Below are 10,924 nucleotides of genomic sequence, written 5' to 3'. Positions count from 1 at the left end.
TGTCAGACCTGGACCGGCCCTCTAGGCACCAGGTGGCACTGGTTTCCTCATTGCTGGTACGACATCTGAGAGCGTGTTAAAGCCTGGAAAACACAAACTTCAAATATGCTTAATAACTAGGACAGTAATTTTTGCTTTTGTGTGACTTAACTGTTTTATGCATGTCTCATGTCTTTGCGATAACTGGAGCCATACATCCAGTTATTGTCTGCAAATGTGTCCGTTCTGTATCATGCAGACCTTGAAGGAGTAATAGCCACATTTATTTCATTTCACCCATGTAAATGGCATCATTAAGTTAGTGGGATTTTTTAGGAACTATATTTCTACTAATAAATAAAATTAGTATATTTTCAGAAGATCTCTGAGCCCAATTTTTAGACTGTCATGGCAACCCTGGGTGGCATGGGGTGAAGAGAAATAACAAAGACCATGTCTGTCTCTAGTATGAGCTGAATGTTTAAGACAGTTGGAAGTTCGCGTTGTTAGCTAAATATGAAACTAACCTGAAGCATTTGAAAAATCCATTACAAAATTTTCTTTAACAGAACTAATTTTACACTGATGTTATATTTTGTCCCAGGAGTTCTATCATCCACATGCTTTAGAGAGGCAGCCCAAGATTTCATTAAAAACTAAAATAAATAAAATCCTCTTCATGACGGATTCTCCTGCATCCTGATCCATCCCTTTTAGAAGCATTGTGCACATGAACCTCTTCTGGGGTTTTCCTTACGCATTCATTGAAAGAGTCACTGTTTTCAGAACGATCAAAAAAAGGAGTAAAAACAAGTTGAGCAACAGCAGCTGACGTGGCAGTGTTGGATGTGGGCAAGTATTTCCAAATACTATTTATTCTTTTCTTTCTTTTTTTTTTTTTTTGAGGCAAAATCTTGCTATGCAATCATTAATCGGTCCCAAACTGGTGATCTTCTTGCCTTAGCCTCTCAAATGCTGGGATTTCAGGCATGTCACCACTCCCAGCTAGGATAAAAACTCTTTATCCTTGGCCTGTTTTCATAGCTCAGTTTTGGACTTGCCATTCGCATTTTTTTTTTTTTTTTGCAATTAGTAAATCCACTTTTCATTTTATTCCTCGCACTTACCTTGTGTTCCTACATACATTGTATTCCTTAGGTAACTGAAGAGTATATGAGAAGGTGTTTCCTTTCCAAGAATCCTAGCTAGCACATGAAAAAGGAGTGTAGGGCTAATAGAATACTTCAGCTGCAGCGCAAAGGAATCAGTGAGTGAAGCCATTTGCTGTTACCTAAACATCATAAGAAGCGTGACAATCAGGTTTTTGGTTTGTTTGTTTGGTTCGTTGTTTTTGTTTTTTACTTTCCTGATTGGGAGGTGGGGAACCACTACCTCATCAAGAATTATCAAAAATCTAACCTGAGTCTAATCAAACTTTTGTTATAATAGCTATGCCAAAAAGCACCAAGCTCATGAGCTCATATGAGTGGGATGCTGGCAACAAAATCCAAACTGCTGGACATTCTGTGGTCCAGATGATTGCGTTGACAATTTATTCACTGAGAAGAAAATGAAAAGACGGATGAGGAGAAATGAGGTTAAAAGAGATTTGGAAACAGAAGAACTGAACTCAGCATCAGGAACGGGGACGTAAAGTAACTGGAAAGTTGTGTGTGCCATGTCTATGCTTAATGACGTTAAGAGGTTATGACCAATTTTTAAGACATCACATAGTATTATTTTGACTGTGGTTTTGTAAAAATTAATTTTATCTTTCTGGACCTACTAAAATACTTACAGATATTATCTCTTCTTTTGCTTCAAGTAATGCAAGGGAAGTAGATGGAGATCTAGATAATACAAGATTAGTCATAAGTTGCCAATCCTTGAAGATGGTGTCTTAGGGTTTCTATTGCTGTGAAGAGACACCACGACCACACCAACTCTTAGAACACAAACATTTAATTGAGGGGCTCTGCTGCACAGCAAGGTTTCTTAAAGGAGCCCTATTGGGGTTTTGTTCTTGTTTTTTAAGCTTTCTTGGGCTCTACATGGAAATTTGAGACTCACGTTGGTACATCAAAATGTAGTTGTTTGTTTTTTTACTCTTTTGCCCTTTTGGCTCTTTGTTCTTAGGGGGCCTGCCATCCAGCTCACAAATAAATCACACACAAGGAGGTTTATTCTTAAGTAGAAATGCCTGACCTTAGTTTAGCTTGTTTCTTAACAGCTTTTTTTCATCTTATTCCTTCTTCCATTTGCCTCTGGGCTTTTATCTTTCTCTATTTCTGTATACCTTACTTTCACTCTTACTCTGGTGGCCGGCTGTGTGGCTGGCTGCGTGGCCCCTGATGCCCTCCTCTCCTTGTTTTATCTTGCGCCTCTCTTTCATTTCTCCTATTTATGCCCTCTGCCAGCCAGCCCCGTCTATCCTAGCCCCGCCTATCCTAGCCCCGCCTATCCTAGCCCCGCCTATCCTAGCCCCGCCTATCCTTGCTCCTGCCTCGCTATTGGCCATGCAGCTCTTGGCCATCAGGCGTTTTAGACAGGCAAAGAATCACAGCCTCACAGAGTTAAACAAATGCAGCATAAACAGAAGCAATGCATCTCTACATCATTAAACAAAAGTAACACACCTTAAAATAATATTCTACAACAGTATATGAGGTATTTTTATCGTGGTTCCAGGGGTGGTTTGAATAGGTACGGCCCTCGTGGACGCCTATGTTTGAATGCTTGACCGATAGTGAGTGGCACTTTTAGGATGTGTAGCCTTGTTGGAGTAGGTGTGACTTATCTGAGGAAGTGTGTCACTGTGGAGGTGAGCTTTGAGGTCTCGCATATGACCAAGTCACACCCAGAGTGGGACCCAGTCTCTCCTTCTGCTGCCTGCAGATCAAGACGTAGAACTCTCAGCTCCTTCTCCAGCAACATGTCTGTCTGCGTGCTGCCAGGCTTCTCCCCCATGATAATGGACTAAACCTCTGAGAGTAAAAGTCAGCCCCAGCTAAATGTTTTCCATTGTAAGAATTGCTGAGGTCATGAAGTTTCTTCGCAGCAACAGAAGCTCTAAGAGAGTTCTCTTATGCATCAGTCTGTCATTCCCCTCCACCATCTTGACTTCTTTCCAATATAGCCCCTTCCTACTTTCATGCCTTTGTTTTAGTGGCTCAGTGAACATGAGTGTGGGTTTATTTACTGAAACAAGGTCTTCTTACCCGTGGCTAGGGGTGGGGCCTCAGAAGCCCCTCCCCCATGCGCGGAGAAGGGCTCAACTTTGGGATCTTGTACAGGTCTTGTGCAGGCAACACCAGCTGCTGTGAGCTTGAGATTCTAACGGTCTTGGCATGTTCAGAAGAAGACACCACGTCACGGCATTCCTCCCCATCCTCCGGCACTCACGTTCTTCTGACCCCTCCCCTGCGATGGGCCTTGGGTCTGGTTGTGGTTTGGAGCAATACTAATGTCACATTGAGGGCTGGGTACTCAATAGCTACCTCTCCTCAGCAGTTTGAGCAGTTATGCATCTCTCCACCAACCATTGCCACTGACCAAAGAAGCTTCTCTGGGCAGAAGTTAGGTTTTATTGACTTGACACAGCCTAAAGTCATTTGGGAAGACAGACCCTCAGTTAGAACTGCCTCAATTAGATGGGCCTGTGGCCAACATCTGTGAAAGGTTGTCTTGACTGGTGACTGATGTTAGAGAGAGCTGCTCATTTTGGGTGGCTTCAGTCCTGGGTAGATGGGTCTGGGATATGTTAAAAAAAAAAAAAAACTGGTTGAGAAAGATGGAGAACAAGCCAGTAAGCAGCATCCCTCCATATTTTCTGCTTCTGTTCCTCTCTGATTGCCCTAAGCGATAGACTGTGGCCTGGAAATGTAGACCAAATAAACTTTCCCCACATTGGTTTTACTATAACACAAAGCAAACTAGAACCCTGGCCAAGGCTGATATGTGGGAATAAACAAATATGCAGAAGGCAGCTGCACAGCGTGTATGTTTAGCAAAACAACCGTAACAGGTTCTCCCCTGGGGCCTATGAATTCCCCAGATATGGGCTTTGGACAAGATTTACAATATCAGGTATGAATGCATTCCTGCGGAGTGTGCCTCGGATCAAATCAGAAAGTAGTTCCCCTATAACAGTCATGCCATTATTGCTCGAGCGGTCACAGTTTGCCTGGAGATTCAGTATTGTGGTGCCCAGGTCCACCTTTTGGAAAGATCAGAGAAATAGAGAGTTATTCTCCCCCAGCAGCATGGACAGCAGTACATTCTAGCGCTATGAAAGCTAGCCAGTAGGGGAGGAAGATTCCAGAAGAGTTCCGGCTTGATTTCTTTGCAACCCAAGAGTGTGCCGTCTTCAACAACGGGGTTTTACCATCTAGTTCTAGCAGGCAACCCACAAGGCTTTTTAAACCACTGAACGCCATTGCATTTTTTCATCTCTATCGTCACTAACTTGTTGGACAATAAATGTTAATTACATACACCAAGACTCATCTCATTTTGTTTACCTCTGTGCTGGCTGGTTTTATGTCAGATTGGCATAAATTTGAGTCCTTTGGGAAGAAGAAACCTCAACTGAGAAAATGCCCCCACCAGACTAGCTTGCAGGCAAGCCTGTGGGCATTTTCTCTCTTGACTGATGATTGTGGTACGAACACACAGCTTCCTTTGGGTAGTGCCACCCCTGGGGTGGTGGTCCCAACTGCTGGAAGAAAGCAGTCTAAGCAAGAGAAGTCAGCCAGTAAGCAACACACCTATGTGGCTTCTGCTTCGGTTCCTGACTCCAGGGGTTCCTGCCCTGATTGCCTTCGATGATGGATTGTGAGAAGGAATTGTAAGTAAAATAAACCTCTTTCTTCCCCCCAAAGTCGATAACGGCTATGGAATTTTATCACAACAATAGAAACCCCTAAGACAGGAACCAAAGGATTACTTTGGCTCATGGTCCATTATGTTTGAAAAATCATGGTAGTGAGATTGCGAGGCAGTTGATCTCTTTATGTGCACAATTAGGAAGCAGGGGAAAACAAATACTAGTCTTTAGATCACTCTCTGTACATCCATGTGATGGCTCCATCCACATTCAGAGTTTCTTTCCACCTCATTGGAAACTCTCTAGAAGCATCTTCACAGACATGCCCTGGGGTGTGTCTCCTAGTTGGTTCTAAATCCTGTCAAGCTGACGGTAAAGGTGAACCATCACAGGAGGTGTCGAAAGGGGATCTTCAGATCACACACACACACACACACACACACACACACACACACACACACACGCGCGCGCGCGACACCAGCCAGTGCCTATACTTCCCACTTCTGACCATGGTGGGTGCTGGATGGCCAAGGAGAGCACATGGATACTGGCTCAGGATTTCAGGGACTTGTGGTTTTGTGCTGTCAGTCCTAACTTGTGGTTAGAGGCTGCCAGTCCCCTAACTTCTCTCAGATACACTTTCCATATGAAATATAAAATATACAAAGAAAGAAAAAAGGACTGGTGTAAAACTACACCAGTTCCGTTTTGCGCTCTACTCACTACGCGCTATGGGAACTAGGCTGAAAATTTAAAACAGACAGACAGACTGGACCACAGGGACATCCTTGAGACAAAAGTGCCAAGAAAGCCCTCTTTATTGTGCTCAGGGGCAGCTTATAGGGACCCAGCTCTCAGGATCTTTCAACTGCAGACTCATCAGAACCCACGCCCCTGCCATCAGGGTCTCGTGCTCAGAGCAGCTGCAGGCTGCCCAGAGCCGAGGAAAACAAGCTGTTGATGAGAAATTCAGGGTCTGGTGGTCCGTAGTCCCCAACAGATTGTATTTTCAGGCTTCGGATTCTTAGTATTTTTATGATCACCACCTCTTTGCCCATAGAGGTATACCTAACACCTGTGCGTGTGTTTCAAGTTTACCACATCAGCCGTCAAAGAAAAGTACGAGCTCATTCTGAAGTCAAAACTGAAAAGCGGTCATGTGACACACAAAGGCCTGGAATCTAATTCTGTTCACTATTAACGAAGCACTGAATAAGCCGCCTGAGCCCCTGACACTGTCCGGAAATAAGCTCTTCAGAAAAAGCCAGTTTGGACTGAATGTTGGTGCTAATCTTCTCCTGGTGGCACCCCAAAAGAATACAGCTTCTCGTTTATTATTATTATTATTATTATTATTATTATTATTATTATTATTATTTACTTACTTGAAGCAGGATCTCATGAAGCTCAGGCTGGTGCCGAACTAAGAACCCAAGGCTGACCTTGAACTCTTTCCTATTCCTCCTGTTTCTGCTCCCCAAGTGTTGGGATTGCAGCCGTGCACCCCGCATGTCCCCTGTATCTGTATCTATTATACCACCTACATCGGGCAAACCTGCGTGTCCAATTTAAATCACCTGCACCTGGCATTTAGCTTAGCCTCGCCCTGTTCTTCCTCAGAGACCGGGTCATGGGGAGTGGAGGAGCTGCAGGTGGCTTCTCCAGGGGCTGGGTCATAGGTGCGCCTAGGCACGAGCCAACGACGCTAGCTGGACTTGCAAATCCCCGCCCGGTCGGCAGGGGGCGCCGCGTCGGCGCGGGCGGGTGCGCGCGCGCAGCGGGGCTGCGCAGGCCTCTGGGGCTACGGTCTCGCTGCCCGCGCCCGGGCTCTTCCCCCGCGTGGACCCCCCCCGCCGGAGGACAAGCGGCGCGGGGCGGAGGAAACGGCCCGGAGCGGGCAGGGCGCGGCGCGCGCCCGAGGGGGCGGGGAGGAGGGCGGCGCGCGGGGACGGGGGCGGGGGCGAGTGACTAGCGCGGGCGGCGCGCGGCGTGGCGCAGAGAAAGGCGGCTACCCTGGACAGCGCATCGCGGCCGCGCGGCCATGGTGAGTGAGTGGGGCCGCGCGCCTCGTCCGGGCGGGCGGCGGACGTTGGGGCCCGGGGGGTGTGTGCGAGCGCGGGGCCCTGGGCGCCCGGAGAGTAACGGGGCGCGGGGGCGTGTCGGCACTGCAGCCGCGGCCCAACGCTCTCCTCGAGCCGCTCGCCGAGGGTCTCCCGCGAAGCCAGGCGCCTGGGCACAAAGGCGGAGATTGTGTGCTGCTGGGCTTGGAGAGAGCGGGTCCTGGGCAGGCAGCGATCCCAGCCCTAGGGGAGCTGAGGCAGGAGGATTGCCGCGAGTTCGAGGCCAGCCTGGGCCACGGTGAGACACCCGTCTCAAAAAAAATCCACCTCCCCGCTAAAGAAAAGAAGTCCGTAAATCCTGCGTTTGTCTTCAAATCCGCATTTGTCTTCATTGGTCTTTGTCTTTTCGCCTCCACCTCAGGGTTTGCTAAATATGTGAAGCGCCTGTCCGCTTTTCTTGCCCCATCTGACACCAATCAGCCCTAGATTGTCCCCTTCCTCCCGCGTACTCGCTACTTGATTGAATGATGAAACCTTAGTCCTAAAATTCCGGCCCACCCGTCACTTAGTCTCCGTACCTCCTTAATTTTGTTTTCTCTATTAAGCATGGTATAATCTGTTGCTTTATTTAGTGTATTGAATGTCTCCCTCACTAAAATGCAAGTTTTTGGTGAACGGTCTTTGTCAACAGTGCATGGCACACACACCATTTATTTAAAACAAAAACAAGCCAGCAAACAAAATCAGCGAAGGAAAGTACTCTGTGCTGTGCTAAGCAGGAGACAGTAGCGTCCTTGAAGTGAATCACTACGAGAACTGTTGGCCTGACAGAGGTGATAAGAATCTAAAGAAAGACACACACTGCTGTTGTACAGGAGAGACTCACCGATCAGAATATTGGTGACCGCCTCTGCCACTTGAGTCTTCTGACATCTTCTGAGTAGACAGAGCATTTTTTTTTTTTAGCGCTAACTCCCCCCTCCCCACCCTTCGGTTCTAAACCTTTGTTACAAAATATATAGGTTTTAGTTAGGGAAAACTTCCAAGAATATTGAACTCAACGATGCAGTCAATGGGCCAGCGTCAAGGAAAAGTTTTAAAAATCTTTGTTTCTGTGTTCTTTGAGCTCCTTTTCAATAGGCATTTTCAAATCTGTGTCCAAATCGAGCAGTTCCACTTTTGAGAAATGGGGTAGAGGGGAAAGGGTGGGGTCGCGTTCATAAGTAAGTGGGTCAGTTGATAGACTCTTCTATATCCACGCCAAAGATGTCTCTGCCAATCAGTCTTACCGCAAAGAATGCCATTCCAGCTCCTTTACCCCCATTTGCACAGTGTAAACGTTCGCCGGTGATCTGTCGTCGGTCTAGGAAAGTGTGGTTATCATAATCAGAGACAAACTGCCAATGGCGTTGGCATGAGAAGATTTGAACATAACAGAGTTAAGATTGGACAACTGGTGGTCCTCAGCTAGTCTTGTTCAGGTAGTAGAAACTGCAGCTTTGTTTTTGAAATTAAAGCCAGTTAACTAAACATAAATTAATGATGCTTCATTTTTTATTTCAATTTGCATTCTAGGAGATTTTACTATTAGGATTCTAGCAAAAAGTAAGAAAATAAGATTTTGCTTCTTGAATTTTTTTTTTTTTCGAGACAGAATCTCTTAGTTCAGGCTAGCTTCAAGATCTCAACCCTCCTGCCTCCACCTCCTGAGTGCTAGGATTACAGGATGGAACCACCATACCAGGCACAATGTATGCTTAAATTACCCAGCTGGGTAAGCTGAACATTTTGATTCTTTGGTACAGGGTTGAATGAAATGCACTGTAGTCTTTGGGAGGTTCAAAGGCTGTGGTCTGGAAGATTGCTGGAAATGTGTTAAGTGCATCTGTGCCATGTATTTGGGTTGTGCTCAGACAGCAGGGCTCTTCTGGGTTATGTCGGTGATGGTTTTCCTCTGCTGGACAATTAGATATGGGCCATCTAACTTGGTGGAGGGTGTGGAATTGCTATGAGTAGGTGCTCACCAAGGAACGAAGCTGCCGTGGAGACTTTGTTAGCCCAGGAGAGTGAAAATGTGTGCACATCATTGGTAATTCATCATACCTCAGAAGTCACACATTTACCTATTTTTGTTTTTAATTATGAATAATAAGATTAAGCCATCACTAATTCTGACAAGGTTTTTCTAATGAATTATAACTTTTGCCGTTTAAAATCTGAAATCTAGCTGTTTAGTGATGTAAGAGCATGACTTGTTTTGAAGTTGATGTGATCTGGTGTCATTCATGAGTTCGAATCTCAGCTCCACATTTAACTATGTTATCTCAGAATTTTCTTCCATAGAAAGTGATACTATGGCAGGGCATTGAAATGCATGCCTGTATTTCTAGTATGTGGGCAACCAAAGTAGGAGGGCCTGGAGACTGAGCCCAGCCTGGCTTAGCCACAGAACCAGCTAGAGCAATAGCGACTGTTTCAAGATACGATATTATAAGATTTGGGGGAGGAATAAATAAGATCATGTACTTTATGAGTCCACTATATCTAATAGAAATATAATGTAAAGCTTTCAATTTCTGGTAGGCACATTTGAAAAGGCAGAGACTCTGGCAATTAATTTTAACATTTAACCCACTCTAGGCAAGTGTTACATCCACATGCAACCAACACAAAAAGTTAAGGAATCTTACACATCTTTTTCACACAAAATCTTCAAAATCATGTCCAGGACATGGTGGTGCATTCTTACAATTATAACACTTGGAGAATCGGGTAGAAGGATTGTGATTGAGTTCAAGCCTTCCCTGTGCTGTAAAAGGAGATCTTACCTAAAAGAAAGAAACCTCCCAGTTTTCCCCTAAATTTTAGTGTATTTATACTTTCAGGGTGGCTGTATTTTAGTTGCTCATGCTTTGGAGATCATCATATTGGACAAACCGCTCTCGGTAGCACACACATCCAAACTTCTCTCTTATCTCTGAGACCCTTTCCACTCATGAGAAGCGCGCTGCCACCTTAGACCCAACACTAGACAAGGAAAGCACTCACCTTTCAGCCTCTGTCAGGCTGCTGGTAATTCCACCAGCTCTCTAGGTTACTGTGTCAGACACCTGATTCTTGGTCCATATTTTTTCTTTCATGTTGGTTTTTGTCCAATAGCCTCAGGGTTTTGTTTGCAAATGGGTTTTTTGTTTTTGTTTTTGTTTTTTTCTTTTTCTCACGTCTACTCCGGCTCTCTTTCTGCCATGTTTGCCCTTACTACAAGGCTTCTACCTCTGTGGTCTCTTGATTTTTAACTTCTTGCCTCTGCTGAGAAATAATGTTCTCCAAATCATTGGACTCCACATCTCCTTAATCTTTCCTCAGTCCTTTTCTCATGCTTAATCAGAATGGTTTCTATTTTATAGCTCATTTCTAATATTCAAAAAGTAATAAATTACTTTAAATGACAGCCTGGCATTAAAATGATCCATCCAAGGAGAGGAAAGAAAAATAATCCGCAGAAAGAAAAGCTAAAATTGATCTTAGAACCTTAAAAGCATTTTTTGCACATGAGCTTCATCTAATCTTTCAAGAGACATCAGTGGCTCCAATTAATAGTAATAGCCGAGACCATGACAGTGGCAACCTCTCACTGTCGGATACGTGGTGAGAAGCAGAGCGCTCGCCTCTGTACCCGTGAGCTTTCAGTGCTGGCTGGATTACCACCAGTTCTGTCCCCTGGGGAGGTCACTCTGACACACTGTTTACCCACTTGCTAAGTGGGGTTCATCTTTTGCATACAATTATTTTGTTGGCATCAGATGGGACTCAGCCAGGGCTCTCCCCCGGGGAGTTGTGCATCTGTCTCTTACCGCCACTGTGATTAGACCTCACAAAACCACGGCACTGAAAGCTGGAGCCTGCATCCCTTCTCCATACACACCAGACTCTCTCACGCATCAGCATGACTACCTAACAGTCCACTCGAGTACTCTCGGCCCCTTCTGATCCTGTACTTAGTAATGGTGTCCTTTGCCTTTGTACCTCTCACTGAATTCAGACTTCCCGAGGACCAACA

General features: G+C 45.3%; 1 protein-coding gene across 1 annotated transcript in view; it reads left to right on the top strand.

Moving 5' to 3' along the window:
- Positions 1-6,784: 6,784 nt before the first annotated feature.
- Elovl2 (ELOVL fatty acid elongase 2) overlaps positions 6,785-10,924 on the top strand; it is a 37,760-nt gene continuing 33,620 nt past the window's right edge. The window contains exon 1 of the mRNA XM_085699415.2: positions 6,785-6,848. Within this exon, the coding sequence (XP_085555541.1) occupies positions 6,846-6,848 (3 nt within the window). The 5' untranslated portion in view covers positions 6,785-6,845. The remainder of the gene's footprint in view (positions 6,849-10,924) is intronic.

Source organism: Myodes glareolus, chromosome 14, assembly GCF_982192425.1.
Source record: "Myodes glareolus chromosome 14, mMyoGla1.1, whole genome shotgun sequence".
Taxonomy (NCBI): Eukaryota; Metazoa; Chordata; class Mammalia; order Rodentia; family Cricetidae; genus Myodes; species Myodes glareolus.
The sequence above is the reverse complement of the archived record's forward strand: the minus strand, read 5'-3'. Positions and strand labels throughout refer to the sequence as shown.